The sequence below is a fragment of the Ailuropoda melanoleuca genome, chromosome 10 (assembly GCF_002007445.2).
Source record: "Ailuropoda melanoleuca isolate Jingjing chromosome 10, ASM200744v2, whole genome shotgun sequence".
Classification (NCBI taxonomy): Eukaryota; Metazoa; Chordata; class Mammalia; order Carnivora; family Ursidae; genus Ailuropoda; species Ailuropoda melanoleuca.
Genome location: NC_048227.1, coordinates 88,164,340 through 88,182,861, shown reverse-complemented (window position 1 = coordinate 88,182,861; position 18,522 = coordinate 88,164,340). Strand labels below are relative to the sequence as shown.

At 40.2% G+C, this 18,522-nt stretch overlaps 1 protein-coding gene across 9 annotated transcripts in view; it reads right to left on the bottom strand.

Moving 5' to 3' along the window:
- The window catches only part of AIG1 (androgen induced 1), a 243,070-nt gene that overhangs the window by 77,488 nt on the left and 147,060 nt on the right, over window positions 1–18,522 (bottom strand). The window contains exon 4 of one of the 9 annotated variants that reach the window (XM_034669219.1): window positions 5,348–9,162. The exons of the other annotated variants lie outside the window; for them this stretch is intronic. Within the exon in view, the coding sequence (XP_034525110.1) occupies window positions 9,154–9,162 (9 nt within the window). The 3' untranslated portion in view covers window positions 5,348–9,153. Of the gene's footprint in view, window positions 1–5,347; window positions 9,163–18,522 lie in introns of those variants that run through there. 9 annotated transcript variants of the gene reach the window in all.

Below are 18,522 nucleotides of genomic sequence, written 5' to 3'. Positions count from 1 at the left end.
TATAAAAAACTGGGAATACAATTTTCTTTATTTCTTCTGATAATCTCAATATATAAACAGAGTACTAAACAAAGAAAGCAATATATACTAAGAACTGTTGATGGACCTGGTCCCATCCACGGAATTCCATGGAGTGTAGTTTGCATTAGGGAAATACCTTATTGATAATGTATTATATTCAGCAGGACCCTTTCTGACCCTATTTTAGCTCTATGTTCCATTTTTATCCACTTGGCATCCATGATAGATTTTATCTGGATTTAATACCTCCATAACTAAAAAAAATAATAATTTGGAAATCACTGGGCAAGAAAAATGTCTAAATCTATCAAAATAAAATTTATCAATGACCAATGAAAATCTAAAGTTTGGTTTTAAAATGTCAACAGCACAAATATGCAATAAAAATGGTAGCCTCTGGGGCGTCCGGGTGGCTCAGTCTGTTTAAGCATCTGACTCTTGATTTCAGGTCAGTTCATGATCTCAGGGTCCTGAGATTGAGCTCTGCTTTGGGCTCCTGCACAGGGGGGAGTCTGCTAGAGGTTCTCTCTTTCCCTTACCCTCTGCCCCCCCTCTGCTTTCTTTCTCTCTTTCTCTCAAATAAATAAATAAATAAATAAATAAATTTAAAAAATCTTTAAAAATAATAGTAGCCCCAGAGAACAGCATATGATAGGACCATAGAAAGATGTGGACCTAGAGGATGTGGAGAAAGGGTAGGGGTAATTTATAAAGTATCAGTCTTCCTCTATTTTCCATTTAAAATATTCTAATTTCTTTCAGTTTTTACCATAGGGCCCATCTCCCTGACTATTTGTTTTCAGTGCTTTCTTCTGCACATTATATAGGCATGAACAACACTGCCTATAATTGGGAAGTTCAACTTTATTTATTTATTTTTGCAATACTATTATTATGTCCTATATTCATAATTGTTTTTTAATTTACAATTCTTTCTACCTATTTATCTGATTTATTTATCTGATTTATAAAACTATATTTATCTTAAGCACATAAGCCACCATTTCCAATGGAAGACACTCTAAAAGTATACGATAATGAAAAATACAACATCATCATGTTAGTAATCTTAACAGGATAAAAAGCCATGTTCTTTAATGATTCCCTAATCTTTAGAGAGAGTTACGATTTGTAGCCAAACAACATATCTTAAAATCTAGACAGGATGGAACAACAGAGTTTATAGAATCATAGACTCTTCATGAAGGATTACCATATAGCATCATACCTAGAAAAGTAATTAGAAAACTTGATGTAAAACAATGTGTTCTATCTGTTAGCATTCTTTGAAATTCTCATGGAAGGCATGAACTCTCTCTCTCCAGAAAAGTCCACAAATGCACACACTCATACACACATTTTCACAAGCTAGTTTTGACCTTCAATCCTCCCATGGGCATTGTTGGTAACTTCATGTTATGGACTGAATTATGTTCCCCCCCAAATTCATATGTTGAAGCCCCCAACACCCAATGTGACTGTATTGGAAGATAGGGCCTTGAAAAAAGTAATTGAGGTTCAATGAGATCATAAGAGTGGGGCCCTAATTCAGTAGGCCTGGTGTCCTTACCAGGAGAGGGAGATACACTAGGAGCATGCCCACACAGAGAAAAGGCCTTGTGAGGACACAGAGAGAAGGTGGCCATCTGCAAGACAAGGAGAGAGGCTGTGGGAGAAACCAATCCTGCGGACACCTTGATGTTGGACTTCTAGCCTCCAGAATTGTAAGTAATAAATTTCTGTTACTTAAGTCACCCAGTCTGTGCCACTTTGTTATGGCAGCCCTAGAAAATTAATACATCCCATGACTGAAAGATCCATTTTTATATGTGATGGACAGTGTGGTTTGATTGATGTTGCTAATTGCAGACCAGGGCTGTTCTATACCTGAGCACTGGCTGATGCTTGTACCTGAGAGTTTACTTGAGATCACAGAATCAGAGACTTCTACAGTGGGAAGGACCTACTTTTAATTGCCTTATAAGTTATCATAAGTCTATTAACATCTTCCTTAGAAAACAAAAATATAGTTCATTAGAGCTAAAAGTGTTACAGATCTAAGTCAGCGACTTAAATTGGGGGAGGGGATGCTCAACAGAATTAACCCATAACTAGTTTATGAGTCTATGAGTCTATATCCAAGAAAAAGAAAAATCCTCTGGAATTTTCAGCTTCAGGTTGTATTTACATATGAAACAAAACAAGTATATCATCAGGTTGGCTAGGTCATTGCCTCATGATATGGTCTAACTGCTAAGGTGCCTGAGGGAGATTCCCACTTAAATAACTTAAGTTGTTTTAAATTTGGACTTTGCCATGTCTAATGTCCACCTGGGCCAGAGTTTCCACCTACAGATGGGCCATGTTAGATGCCATTCCCTGCTTCATGTCAGTCACAGACGCTGCAGCACAATTAAGAATAGGCGTGTTAATATCCTCTCCTCCAAGTAACACTGCAAAGTGGTTTTCCTTTGATTTCCACATTTTCTCCAGATCTCTCTGAAATTACCAAGACCTACTACTGCTGCTTATTATTATTGTTGTTTATTGCTGTTTACTGGAACAGACCCATGTAAGGCAGGAACCCACCATTTTCAAAAGGTATTTTCTCCCTGAATGGAAGGGAAGAAGCCTTTGAAGAGGAAACAGGGTCAGTGGGGGCTGAGTTCAAAGCACTCCCCAATGGCTAGGAAGCAAGAGAAGACTTCAAAAAGGAAAAGGGCCTGTCTTTGATGAATCTAAAAATTCAAAAGAATTTCTTCGCTAGACGAACAGGGGGATTCTTCCACTCTGAGCTGGAGGGAGAGGAGGTGGCATCGTTACTAACCCATGAGATTGAGCGTAAACAAACCAGGACCAGGAATTTCAGCACAGGGGATTGCTACGGTGGAAGATTTGTTTAGTCTTAAGAATTTAAAAATGATTTGAAATGGTTCCTTAAATTACGCATTATGAAAGACTCTGAAAATGATTTACTGTCCCCGTTGTAACATTTAGATTTTCAATACAAATATCGCAGACTTCCTAGAATGACTACAGTAAATGCATCATTGATAAACATCAGCTTGTGGATCAATATTTTGCTGGAATAATCTGTTCATATACTTAGTGTGAAATAGTTAATGAGCTTCCGATGGCAAAAGTACAGAACTCCTAACTTCCCTACATGGCTATGGTGAAGATCTGTTAACTGGACAATTTGTCCCAGCATCTCAACTTGACACTTGGGAAGCATATCCTCATAGAATAACAACGAGTGTTGTTTTAATAAGTATAATAAACATACTTTAAAACATATTTAATATATTTTAAAATTTTGATAATAAATAAAATAAATGTTGGTTAAAGTAATATGGTTAGCACGATACTTGGTATATTCTGAGTCAGAGGACCCTTACCTGGTGGTAAGTCCAGGAATCTAATTCCATTTACATAAGAAAAATAGACTAAATTCTATATCCAATTGAGCAAGAAATAACTTTTTGGAACATGACCCATTCAAAATAATTAGAAATACATAAGAATGCCTATGGTAGTTACCAGATGGGGTAGACAGTTTTAAGATGTGTTTTCCATGATCCCAGCTTCCTGGTATTAATGCCTTTGAGTATATGCTGGCCCACTGGCTTGCCTCAAACTGAAGTATATGGTAAAGTTGATGGGCTGTCACTTCTATGACTGGGCTAGGTAAGACTGTGACTTCTGTTTTGCTGGCAGGCTACTTCCCTTGCTGGCTTTGATAAGGCAAGTAGCTATGCTGGGGAGGCCCACATGGCAAGAGCTGAGGGGGTATCCTCTGGCCAAGAGCTAGAAACTGAGGCACTGAGTCCAACAGCTCTAGAAAAACTGAATCCTGCCAATGGCCACATGAGCTTAGAAGGAGATCCTTCCCCACTCAACCTTTCAAATAAGACCACAACCCTGGCTGAGGCATTCACAGCACCCTGCAAGAGGCCCTAAAGCAAGTGACCCAGCTAAGCCATTTTTGGAATCCTGACCTACAGAAACCATGAGATCATAAATGTATGTTTTATGCTGCTAAGTTTCTGGCCAATTGTTATAAAGCAATAGAAAAAAAACTAAGAAAGCAAATGCAGATTCATCTAAACATTTTGATTTTACCCATACAAATTCAGACCAGCCCACTACCATTTCAACTGGGCCTTTAATGTTGTTTCAAAACAATTCTATTTACCTTATTAACTTCCTATCACATTAAGGATTTTATCACAAAATTTCTCTGTTCTTGTTGAATTTCCCCATTTCCCCGTATTTTCTACCTATTCAGTGATCTGGTATTTGTTGTGTTCTGCACTGTGCTTTGAGAGAAGGATGAACCCGATGGTAGAGCACTCTTAAGTCTGCCAACAGGGGTGGTATTCACATAAATGTCTGGTTTTTTTTTTTTTAAGATTTTATTTATTTATTTGACAGAGATAGAGACAGCCAGTGAGAGAGGGAACACAAGCAGGGGGAGTGGGAGAGGAAGAAGCAGGCTCACAGCAGAGGAGCCTGATGTTGGGCTCAATCCCATAACGCTGGGATCACGCCCTGAGCTGAAGGCAGACGCTTAACCGCTGTGCCACCCAGGCGCCCCCTAAATGTCTGGTTATCAAGAGATAAATAAATGATACAGAAAAGGGATAAGGTGGCGTGAAAGTTCCAAAGAGGAGAAAGTTCTATATGTGGGGCTGGAGTTTGATTAAGCTTTAGAGCTGCAGGGAGGGAGAATAAAAATGGAAAGAAGCTGTAATGGGGTTTATTTCAGAAACACAGTTTGCTTCGTTTAAAGGGAACAAAAAGGAGGGCCGATTGCCTTTCTTACCCAGAATGTGTATGTAGGTGGTGGAAGGAAGAACAGTAGAAAGAACTGCAAAAGGCCGGGGACGGGGCCGATGGAAAAAAAAAAAAAAAAAAAAAAANGCCGAGGGAAAAAAAAAAAAAAAAAAAAAAAAAAGGCCTGTAAAGCTGCAGCTTTAAAATGCAGTGTGATCTGGGGCTAGAGGGGTCATGTGGGTGCATAGAACCAGAAAATTAAAAAAAAAAAAAAAGAACCCAAAAACGTTTAGAAGGAATTCATCCAGGGAATTCATGCATTCATTCAACACATAGTATGAAGCACCTGTCGTGTACAGTGGGTTCCACTGTCACAGAGCTGGCTCTGTGGCCACCTCAGGATGGCTTGCTACAGGGCTATCCTGAACCTGCCTCAGGCCAAAATCCACCCTCTTTTGCAAAAAAAAAAAAAAAAAAAAAAAAAANAAAAAAAAAAAAAAAAAAAAAAAGCGTCCGATTGGCTGGTTCTCAAGACAAGAACTCTGGAGACTTCCATGGAACATTTAAGGTAGTGTATGTATTAATTTCCCAGGGCTTCTATAAAGATTACCATAAAATGGGTGGTTTAAAGCAAGAAGAATTTATTCTTTCACAGTCCTGGAGGCTAGAAATCTGAAATTAAAGTAGTGGGGAGGCAGTCACTCCAAAGGCCTTCCCTGCCTCTTCTGGCATCTAGAAACTGCTGGAGTTCCTTGGCTTGGGGCTGCGTTACTCCAGTCCCTGCCCCTGCGGTCATGCTGCCTCCTCCTGTCCTGCGTGTCTGCCTCATCTCGCACCGCCTTTCTCGCAGAGGGGCACTGGTGATCCAAGAGAAGCCCCTCCTTCCCAGATCCTCAAGCAATCACATCTTCCTGCCACAGAAGTTAATAATCACCCTTTTGCCATAATAGGTAATATCCACAGGTTCTGGAGATTAAGATGTAGACATATCTTCTGTCAAGACTTTTTTTTTTTTTTAAGATTTCGAAATAAACTTTCTCACAGAATGCTTTTGAGATTTATAACTTCCCCAATGTCTGGCATTCTAGTTAGCCCCTACTCAAGCCACAGTAATTAGCAAGAAAACATTTAAAAGAGAAAAACCCTGAGTTATTTCAGGGAAGAATATAAAGAGCTGCTTCCTATTCCAGAGCCGACCTTGACAGGAAGAAGACACAGGTGATCCCACTTAGGGAAAAGAGTGATGAAAGCCCAGGGCCTGTGCACAGGGCACACAGAGAGCTGGGCCAGAAAGGGGACAAGGCCTGTGGCTCAACTAGCAGGGGTACTGGTATAGCTCGCCTTGTTTTGGACAGGCCACAGTGTTCTCTGAGAAGCCCCATGCTGCCTGCCCTGCTCAGTTTCCATTTTCTAAGGGATTTCTTATACATGGCTTGTCATGCTGTCTACCCCATGACTTGACTTTCCTGGTTGAAGCCAGTTGGACGAGGAGCCAGTTCTTGATCCAAAGACAGCCACCTATAGGCAGGCAGCGGCCCCGATGGTGACCTGCCTGTAGTGATATATGCCCAATGGAGTTGCATCATATGAGATCACAACCGCTGACGCTGGTCTTTCTTTTAGAGGCTTTCAATGGCAGAATCACAAAGAGCATTAGCAAACAGTAGGGTGGGCTGCAGCAAAAGACACAGGAAGAAGGCAGGAAGCAGAAGCCATGAGAGCCTAGAAACTCAGAAGTGGAAAGGTAGTTGTAAAAGCAGCAGAAACCATGAGGTGGTTGTGGAATAGGAAGTCCGAGCGGGTAGACAGAGAGACGGATATAGAAGAGCGGAGTACTGAACTTGCGAGGCTATCAGAGCTGCTGTTGGGTTTCCAGAACTCCTGTCAGATGAAAGGAGCTTCTGTCCAGGCTTGACTATAACAATGACCCACGTTTGCTTCTCCGTGAGGTGCCCAGTGGTTTCATGTCTTCCCTTCCAGGGAAGGCTAGGTGACCCCGTGTCCTCCTACTGCATCCATGTGAGCTTCAGTAACCCATCCTGGTCTCTTTCTCACAACTGAGAAAAACTTGAAACCCAGCCTGCGTATCCCATTGGTGCCAAAAAATGCTTAGTAACTGATTATTCTGTCAGCGTGATAGGAAGTAGCTTCAAACGACCATTTGTCCCCACAGAAGAAACACCAAAGGACAGCTCCATACCTAGAAGAGGCTTTATGATTTCCCTCAGTTGTGGTCATTAACATATGGTGTGAAAACACTTCAAAAACTGCAACATATTTATAAATGATAATTAAATTACTTTGTGGTAAACGTGCCCTAATTTTAAAAATATGTATACTATATAATTATGTGCTTAACTTTCAATTAACACTATGAACCCCTCTTATAAGCCAAAATTAAATAAGTGGGGACCGGTCATTTCATTTCCCTTAAAGGGAATGAAACTGGATGCTGAAAATGAGTATAGATGATAGGTTGTCCTGTTCCACACATTTCACAAATTTCAGTTTTTCAATGATGGCATAATTTCAGATCTATTATGCTCTTGACATTTGCTGTGCTTCAGAATCTCTGTGGAAAACAATATATAAACAATATAGTTGCTTAAGCCTTATTCTGGGAGATTCTGATTAATGAGGCATTCAACCAACGGAAGGGGACTGTGGGAAGTGGAGAAAAGATATGCTTATTTTTTGCCTCCATTCAAGTTCAGTTGACCGAACTCACACAGCTTGACTCCTGGCTGGGTGGTGAGCTGGCCTTGGACACCAGCATGATCTGTGGGTGGGAGATGCCACCGCCTTTGGTTTTCCTCAATGATCTTTCTCTGTTTGCAGTAGTTACTCAGAAAAGCTCTTCTGGAGGGTGGTGTGGGGGGAGGTGTGGATCTCCTCCCACTTCTCCCCTCACAACCATCCAGGCCTGACAAACAACAAAGATCCGGTTTTTAAAGGAACAAGTTGTAACCTGTATCTGTAATTACATCTTAAATTTCACGGTACTGGAGACAGCCGCCCAAGACATGAAACTGTGCCTTCAGGAATATGTGAGGACTCATGGCTCTTACGTGTGCCATTGTGATGTACTCTATGCAAACAGGTGGCTCTGACACGGCTTTCACAAACACTTGGCATTAAACTTGCATGCATATATTGGTAAGTCCTGGTAGCACCATTTTTTTTTTCCATGAAGAAATAATACAGAACTATTAGCTTCATTGATAATACTATTTTCAAGGCTCATAAAAACGCCATTGACTCTTAATAATCACTCCCAGGAGATCACAAAGGAGCATTTTCCTTTTGAGACAGACACTGATGCTCAGAATGGCTAACTGTGCCAGAGGGAGAACTTAGCAACCTCACTTATTTCAAGGGTATAAGAAGCAGGAGCCCTTTAGACAGTGGTCAGTGTGCCTCTTGTGTTTTTGCAAGGGAAAGCCACAGGAACACAGAAAGACCAAGAACTCTTGAATCAGATCCACCCAAGATCAAATTCAGGTCCTACCATTTATTAGCAGTCTGGTCCCAGGAAAGTCAATGGACATATCTGTAGGCAGCAAAGAGGGATATTTACAGATCCCAGAGAAAAACTGCCTGGAGCTGAACCCTGGCTCTCTTGCTTACCAGCTAGGAGTTCTCAGGCAAGTTTCTTAACCTCTCTGCATTTCATTTGCTTCATCTATAAAATGGGAATGCTAGTAGTGAAGAATTAACCTACTCAAAGAGAGGTCTGGCCTTTGCTCTCAGCTATTAGGAGCTGCTCTCTACACGCCTGGAATAACTTGCCTGACAGGAGTGTCTCTGCCTAGGAGCTTTGGCCACCAAGCAGTCTAACAATGTGATTTTATGATGGGGGCCACATGGTAGCAGTTCTGCCTCCACAAAGGCCTGGAGCCCAAAGGTCATCCATGTGATGGCACACAGCAGTGTGTGACTGAGCCCCAGTGCAAACTCTGGACACCAGCGTCCCTGGTTGACAATACTCCACACATGGTGTCATACATCCTCACAGAGAGGAACTGGTGCCATCCATAGGTCCATGGGGAGATGCCACCTGGAAACTCCATTATTTGGATCTGTCTGGACTCTGCTCTCTATGCCTATTCCTTTGGTTTACTTTAATCTCTATTCTTGTAAAAAACCACAACCATCAATAGGACAGCACTCAGTGAGTTCTGCGAGCCCTTTTAGCAGAGTTTGCAACCTGAGGATGGTTTTGAGAACCTGTGAACTTGCAAATGTTGTCACAAGAGAGGATGGTCTTGTGTGAACACTGTTCCCTGTAGTTTTGTGGTCGGTTAACTCTCACAGTGGCTGAAGCTTCTGTATTCCCTCATGGAGCTGTTGGAAGGATTACAAATTCTGAAAGGTAAAACACACAGAACAGTGCCTGGTATATAAGGTGCACAGTACGTGTTGGCTACTGCTTTATGAACATCACACACAAACATCAGAAAATCATTTTTAAAATCAACATGTACTACATGCCAATTTGTGTGTTGAAGAGCTCAAATGGATCATCCGAAACCCCAATGAACTCTAAGATTAAATGAAAAGAAACTTAGAGGGGCTTAGTAACTAACCTACATCAAGTCAGTTAGTAAGCAGAAGCTAGAACTTAAACTGTGTTCCTTGTGACTTGAATACAGACCCATATTTCTGAAAGCCTATACTTCTAGCTGTGAGGCTAGATGCCCCATAAAAAACCTCTGTTGAAGGTGTTCATCGACTACACAGCTGTAAGGGTGACAGATGATGTTTGCAAGCACTGAGGCAAAGTGATCCATAAACAGGAGCAGCGGCTACAAACTTCCCAGAGTTCTTCCCTGCAGGATGGAATCATCGAAACAATTCTATAGGGAAAATCTGGATAAAGAGCCCCGTTTCAAAAATTCCTTCTTTGGCTGATAGCAAAGAAGAGCACCCTCATCTCAGACTTGTTTATTCCTTTTCAAAGCAATTATCATTTTGTAGGATTGTAGTTTTGGGAGGGGCAATATTTATTCTTGATTGGGTTTTCTACTGACATATGAAATGAATAAACATTATAGTTTCTGAATTAGAGTGCATCAAATTCCATTATAATATCAATAAAATGAAAGAAGCAGTAAATTTAGGGCAGAGCCCTTGGGGGGAAAATCAAATCATCATGAAATTCTACACACTTAAAATCTTCTATAGAAGCCGTGTTCTTTTTTTTTTTTTTTTTTTACTACTTTTGTATAAATAGATGCCATTTCAGTACACTTTGCTGCTGCATATATCAAAATGCTGTCTAGAAAAAGAACTGACAACAATTCCTGCAATTTCTCTCATTTGGTGGATCGGACTAATTACGCGCCCACTCTTTCACCTCTCCCCGGCAACTAGCACCTCTCCCTCCTCCTTCCTGGTCTTATTCATTTCAACCTCCTTCCCTTTTCTTCAGTTTCTTACAAATTTGACTTCATTCTTCATGTTTTCTGGCACATTTTGTACTTATGAACATGTGCTATTAATAGCAACGATTCAAATTGGGATAATTCCTCAAATTGCATGCCGCCTGGTTGCCATGGGACCCAGTCTGTTATTAGGTTCATTTGGTTCATCTTTGGGGTGCCAACTCACCTTGAAAAGTATTACAGGGTTCTCATAAGCCTAAGTACCCCTCTATGATTTAACTGGCATGGGATAAGAAAGCGCTGAAACAATTGTTCCCAAGTTCTCACTATAGATAATTACTCAATCTTCTGTTTTATGCTGTTTGTATAAGTATTTTGTTTCTTTCTCTTTCTCTCTCTCCCTCCCTCCCTTCCTTCCTTCCTTCGTTCGTTCCTTCCTTCCTTCTTTCCTTCTCTCCCTCCTTCCTAGGTATCTGTTAAAAAAAAATAAATCCATATCCTGGATAATGGCAATACTTACCACTAAAATATGTTTAATAATACTTTTCAATCTACATTGACTGGTTATTGTGAGTGCCAAATAATAGAATGTAGGTGAAAGAAAGTGATTTGCCAACTATCCTATACAAATGTAAGAGATTATTATAATATTAACTTGGGTAGTGAGGCTAATGTTCAATGTTTTGAAGAATAAATCCAGAAGCCTTGTTTACTACCTAGACTTTAAGAAGTGCTGCCCCCAACTTAAAGTGATAATGGTCACTGATCCTTAATGATGCTAATTTAGTGATAACAATGTTACCAACTGCTTCTTCTTTTTTTAATTTAAACTCAATTAGCCAACATATAGTATATATTAGTTTCAGATGTTATGTTCAATGATTCATCAGTTGCATCTAACACCCAGTGCTCATCACATCACATGCCCTCCTTAATGCCCATCACCCAGTTACCTCTTCCCCCCACCCACCTCCCCTCCAGCAACCTTCAGTTTGTTTCCCAGAGTCAAGAGTCTGTCATGGTTTGTCTCCCTCTCTGATTTCTTCCCATTCAGTTTTCCCTCCCTTCCCCTATGATCCTCTGTGCTATTTCTTATATTCCACATATGAGTGAAATCGCATAATTGTCTTTCTCTGACTTATTTCATTTAGCATAATAACCTCCAGTTCCATCCATGTCTGTGTAAATGGTAGGTTTTATCCTTTCTGATGGCTGAGTAATATTCCATTGTGTATTTATTTCTTCTTCTAAGGTTGAACTATTAGATTAATGGCTAAGCATATTTCCTTTGTTGAGTATTTCTTTAAATATAATGACTTCTCAGAGATGGAACCTAAGTTCAAGTACTCTGGGTTGTCAGGAAAGGCTATAGTGGTAACAAAAGCTATAACCAGTGAACCCAAACTGAATTTACACATTTAATAAAAAAAGAAGAAACCTGCTTAAACAACCGATCATAAAAGCCCCTGAGTACATGTTCAGATACCAGGACTCTTCCAAACTCCCCACCTTTTCCCAGCTTGTATGGGAATTTTCACAATTAAATCAATTGTCCATCTGGTACCTTTAAGCCCACAGTGTTTTGTTTGTGGCACTTCAGGTTAAACTGTTGAGGGAGAAAGCCTTTTTTCTCCTGATTCTTCTGCTCCAAGTACATTGTGAGTTCTTAGCAGTGACATTAAAAAAGTATACACCTATGTGTATTTACGATGGGTTCAGGGGCTGGCCAGTGTATGGTGGATTCATGGGGTCATTGTAATTATTTCATTGCCCTCAAGGAATCCATATGCCTCAGACTGGGAGTTTTCTTATAAAAACAAACAAACAAAAAACCCAAAAATCAAAACAAAAAAATCCTTAAGATCTTACCTGGCAATCAGGAGGGGCGGGTCTTGACCCGAGGCCTGCCTCCCACCCCCACTCCTTGCCATTCTGTCACTCAGATCCTAGGCTGAGAAAACATCTTCATAGGCGGTGCTATTTAGAGCTCCCACGCCTATCCCACCTTGACTGAGAAGTGAATTCTCTCCTCCTTCTAACCTCATTCATATTCATTTCCTCCAGGAAGCACTCCTTCAGGAATAGACAGCTACTCTTCCTTCTGTGTTCCCACACCACTGAATGTATAATCCTGCTATTTCATCTTGCAATTTTGTAAGCCACTGTTGCTAGGTCTGTTTCCCTCAATAGTCTGAGAACTGTTTGAGGTCAGATGCTGTTTTATTCATCTTTGCATTACCAGTGTGGAGCAGAGAAAGCAAAGAAGTTTCAATTCATGTGCCTATTGTTGTGGCTTGAGAGGATCTCTGGAGCACTAGGGTGGGAAGGATTTTGATGCCAAATCCTGGTACCCTGGTACGATAGAGGAGAGTGTGGTGATTGATTAGCTGTGTCTGTGTTGAGAGCGGAAGGGGAGAGCTGAGCTACGAGTGCCACATGCACACACTCCCATAGAGGGGGAAGCCTGATAACGCCTGTTGTGTGCACGGAGTGTACTTTCTGGTTCAAACCGAATGGACATCCAGTCACAGATGAGCCTGGCAAGCATCCATGATAAGTGTCTGTTGCTGTTTTATCCCCCTTTAACCTCAAGTCTTTCCAGAAAATCTCCATCTATTAAATCCCACTTTCCCTCCACACACTGGGGGATTTCTTTTCTTATTGCATCCTCAGTAACAGTAAGGCAGGGGTCTAGGGTAATACTTCTGAACCACAGCCAGCTGGCAATACGGAATATTTTCTCCTCCTAAGCAAACACAGAAAGTCTCCTTCCGCCACTGCCTTATATCCATACAATACCTGTATTACCACTGTTTTACCAAATAAAATGTACAGGTTCATCTCGGGTGACTTAACATCAGATATCTGGAAAGATGAGACTTCACCTGGTCAAAAGATTCCTGGCATTTTGGAATCCAGGATGCTTTATCTGGTTATTTTTAACTGGGAGGTCCTTCAAAGAGAGATAAGACAGGGTTCCAAGCAAGTATGTAATTATGGGGAAGTACCTTGCCAATTCCAAGAATGCATGGGCTTCCTATTATTTATTTTCTTGAAACTCTTACTAATGCTATTTTCACAATTTCACTTGGCATTCCAAGAGTATCATTCTTTCTGAACCATCCTGGAATTATCTGGCTTTTATTATCTTCTTGAAATGCTGTAGATAAACTGTGAATATCCTAGACAGAATTCCAGTTCTGCACTCAATAAGGCTTAGCGTCAACATACGCAACTACAACTGTTGCCACACAATCAACTGATTGTTATCAAGAGCTGAAAAAAAGCTGGACCAAAGCTCATTGTAAAAGGAAGGGCATGAATTGATACAAGCCCTGTGGAGTAATAAAAACACCCTCCGGTCTGGTCTCAGGAACCAACTCCATCTGCCAACAAACTTTATGTAGATCTAGGATGGAAATAATGTTGGCAGAACCCAATAACCCTAATGGGTCATCCATCCAGGGCATCAGATAGGAGTCAGGTTCAGTAACATTTTGTCTTCCACAGACCACACACAACCTGGTCTAAGAGAGACAGATACCCCAAGAGCTTCAGTAAGGTCATATTCTCAGCCATCATGTCACACATCTTTCTCTTGCAAGGTGCATATGACATTACCACCTGCATGAAATGGAAGTGTTCCGTATCTAGTTACTGGGTGGCTAGGTTTATCTTTCTTGGGTTTTCCCAATTGAAAGCAACAAATAACTAGTTTTATCTGTAGGTGCCATAGTTCTGACACTTCTTGGACACATATTGACTTGACACACAGATTTAGAATCCTCTTCATCCATTCCTTGATGTCCTGGGATCACTAACTTTGATTGTATGGCAAGTAAAAATGACCTATGATTTGGAGTCAGGCTAGAACTCGATAGGAAATTTTTGCTCTGCCAATCAGTAGCTGTTTGACTCTGAGCAAGTCATTTTACCTCTTTGTAGCTTTAACTTTTTCATCTGAAAAATGAGGGTAATACTGTCTTTCTCTTACGGTTGTGAAAGATTGAACAAAGGTACATATGTAAGCCACCATATAGTAGATATTCAAAAAGTATGGCAATTTTATCTTTATTGTTATTGTTACACATGTATTATTATGTCCTTTGATATGAGTATGTTATGATATATATGTGATTTTGCTTTTCTTTTCTCATATTAGGTATCAATCCTACCACTCAAATTTGTCTTCCCTTACTGTGGCTCAGATCCCCTTCTGTTATTTCTGAGATTTGGATGCTTTCTCATGCTGGAAATCTTGAGAATTCTCAGTTCTCCTCAGCCTGCTATTACTCCTGCTCATCCTAAACCCTTCTCCCTACTTTTCTTTTTTACTCCAGAGGAGGAAATATGTTGACACAGATAAAAACCCAGCTGTGTGACCTTGGGATGTTGCTTAAATGTTCCGTACTTTTGTTTCCTCATCTATAAAATGGGGAGAATGATAGAACCTATCTCATAGGGTCATCGTGAGGATTAACAGAGTTCGAATAGTACCCGACACACAATAAGCACAGTGGAAGTATTTGCTGAATAAAAATAAAATGAGATAAAACATAAAGTGGAGCTTTGATAGGAGATGTAACAGCAGGGCTGCATGGTAATACACTCTCTTTGCCTGGCTCCTTTCTTTCTGTCCCTTAATGTTCTATTCCAGAAGTGGGAAGATGGTGACAGTCCAAATATGAATTTGGATCTGAGGGAAAAGTTGTCGAGGAAGTTTAGTTTGAGCAAGGAATATAGGCCGAGGGGTAAAGAGGCTCCGTGTGACTCTAAAATGGCTCCGTCTCATTCATGAGGTCTGGGGCTCCCTCCTGGGCATTTAGACTAGTTCTGTGCTAAAATAGCGTTTCTCAAGTATGCCCAGGGTCCGTCTTTCAGGAGCTCTCTCAACCCTTTGTTAAAAGTGACTTTAATATCTTCCTTGTGTCCAGCAAAAAGAATCAACTACAGAGGCTGCAATTTTTTTTTTGGTTTTTTGTTTTTAATTTTCTTTAGAGCATTCTTCCAATACCCTCTGAGGATAGACTGAAGTTCTCCAGAGGGCTTTGCAAACATTAGGTCAACGTTTGCATAGGAAAATCTATAGAAATCTGAGTAACTTCTTTATAAGCAAAGAGCAAATAGGAATGTGTAACATTTCTGCTTCAGGGGTAACTAACTCTTCATGGAAGTCCTTTCAGTCAAGACACTCAGAGTTTGGTCTGTGGACCAGTGACTGGCTGTTGGTACAGATCCATGAAAAGATGAGTACAAGAATTGAGAATAAGCATCTAGAAACTTCTAATGCAATTTGCCCATTGAACGTTAGGCAAGATTTGGGGTTTGAATATTGTTTTCTGTTTTCTTTTTCTAGTAATCAAATTTTTATTGTATTTTATAAAAATTTGGTTTTATACTAAATTGGAAATAAAAAAAAAAAACAAAAAAACACACAAAAAAACAGCTCCTTTGCTCCAGATAGTTTTAAGTGTTAGGAAATGTCTACTAGCTGTTGGTCCAGAGGTGAGGAGCCGTGATTGATCGATGGCTCAAATCTGTGATTCCATAATCTCATGAACCCAGGGAGAAAGTGGTGTCTGTGATTTATGTGTTTTATGTAGAATTTTCCTTTGTTAAAGAAAAATATCTTTATGGAAACCTTAGTTACTATCTAGCCTTGTTAAGGTCCATAGATTTCTACTAGCAATCTATTTGTGGTCATTCAAGTTTCTTACAACAGGGGTTGTAGTGCCAGACCTAAATTTCAATCCTGATTCTGTCACTCTTACTCGACCTAGGAGATCCTGATACTCATTTAATTTCTCTAAGCTTTAACTGTGAAAGTACTATTTATTTCCTAGGGTTGTTTTGAAGCTCAAGTAGTTAACACCTGTATGGTATTTACTATTTGCCAGGAACATAGTAATATAAAACAACACACATATATTCATTTAACCCTCACAACAACCTCTGAGGTAGTTAGTATTTCCATTCCTACTTTGTAGATGAGAAAGCTGAGGCATAGAGGAATTAAGTGATTTGCCCAAAGTCATACAACAAGGAAGCAGTGCAGCTGGCATTCAAGCTCATGAGCACTGGCTAGAGTCTATCATTTAACCCCCTATATCAGGATTCTTTTAATGAATAGTTCAAATAAATGTTTGCTCCTTGTGCATTTCATCTCTTTGCCCATTGTAAGTGGGCTTAGGTGGTGGCTCAGTTCTATCAGATCCTCATATGTTACACATCTCTAAATATAGGGAGTCCTGTCTTTACTCCACCCCTATTGACATATTTTACAAGTTCTACTCAGGTAAAACATCCTGAGCCAGACATGGTTAACACAGTGAAGCGAGGAGAGTACTTGATAAGCCAAACATAAAGGTTACCGTTGGCCAACTTCTCACTTCATTTATTCAATCATCAATCTGTTCAACATCCATGTTTTGAACACTGATAGCATGTCAAGTCTTGTGCTAGAGCACAGGAAAGACAAAGATGCAATGACACACCCCACTGTTAAGCAGGTGAAGTTTACTGGGTAAGATGGGTTCATAAATTTGGATATGGAAGTGGAAAGATGTGAGGAAAACAAGATCACATGGTAACTGAAGTGGAGAGTTGACTACATGGTCCTTCCTCCATTCATTCCTCCTGTCCCTGCCAAGCGGGCTTCTCAGCTCATCAGCAAGCAGCCATAGATAAGCACCCACAACCTCAACATTCTGAGGCTGCAACCACAGTCAATCTCAACAAAGAAGAAGAGCACAGATTTTCTAAGCAGTGGGTGTAAGCGTTGTTGGTTCTTTGGCTCCTGAGAGTGTTAATATTAAATATCTGCTAAAAAACATCCAGAGGACTTCAACTTCTATTATAATTCTCTTGGACTAGATTGCCCTTCTCCTAAGTTTCAACTCTGGATGCCTTTTTTTTTTTCTTCCCCTTCAGAATTGAGCTCAAATGTTATTTCCATGCTACATCCTCCCCACATCCTCATTTGTTCCATTCAAAGAATTGGCAAGTCCCTTCTCACTGTTCCAACTGTATTATGTGCATACATCTAGTAAAGCATTCATTGTACTGCAATTTCAATTGAGAATGTATAAGTATATAAAATTTTTTGCCTGTAAGTGGCTGTATTTTGTTCATCTTTGTATCTTAGTGCCTAGTTCAATAAAGACTTTTGGAAGACCAAGGTTTGTTCAAGCTGCCACACTGAATGTCAATCTACCTTGTTAATTACTTCTACAGTGTCCAAATTTAAGACCAAAAAGAAGTTGTCACTGGTCCTTCTCCATTCCAAATAAAAGCCAGTCATGAGGAGTTCATGTCTCTTAGTGACAATTTTATCCCTTACCTTTCTCTTCTAAGGACTCTTTCCTCTGGTAACAAAAGATCTTTTTGGACAACAGAAGTTTTTCCTTAGGATCTATCCTTTCTAGCATTATCTTGAGTATTCCCACATGTTGTAGTTTCTTCAAGTGTTCTTGGCTTTTCTAGAGGTAAATGACCATTGCTAGTGTGTCTGCTTTCTCCCAACTCTCTATGACAGACATCCTTTATTCCTTATAAAACAACCCAGATATTGTAACTGGTGGAGAGTCCCCAACTGCAGAGAAAGCAAAAGCCCCACCTTCAGATCCAAAGGATTAATTATGATTGGTTTAAGGCTTGATGTGTTACCGAGTTCTAGCCAATGAGATAAAAAGGAAAGGCTGGCTCCTTTTCCAGAGTGAAAAAAAAAAAAAAACACAGAAACAACAACAACAACAAAAATGCCACAGTAGGGAGAAAGGCTTTTTCTCTTATGGCTTCCTTTTGGCTTTGGATATCATTACAAGAGAATAATTCTGGAAATAAGGGGAACCATCTTGGAACCAGAGGCAATAACTTTGAAGATAAAAGGCCACGATACTAAGGGTGGCAGATTGGAAACCTAGAAAGAAACTAGGTCCTTGGTGGCATTGTTGAGCATATGAAATAACACCAGAAACCCTTACCCTTTGACTTCTTTTTATGGGAGAAAATAGATCCCTAAATTTTTAAGTCACTGGTCATGTTTTCTGTTACTTGAAGCCAAAAGCTTCCTGATTAATAGAATTCTTGAAGTTTTTCCTGCTTTTCTTATGAACTGAGACTTATTTCTTTTCTCTTTCCCCATAGTTCTAAACCCTAACCTTCTTTCAAAGTCAAGTTCAGTTAGAGTAGAAATGATTTTTCCAGAGCTGGAGGTAAGCTTACATGGTATCTGTTCAATAGATGAAGAAACCAAGGGAGAGATAAGTTCAAGGATTTAGCCAGGATACACACAATAAACACTGTTGCTGGCATCCAGCTCTTCTGATTCCTAATCCTGGAA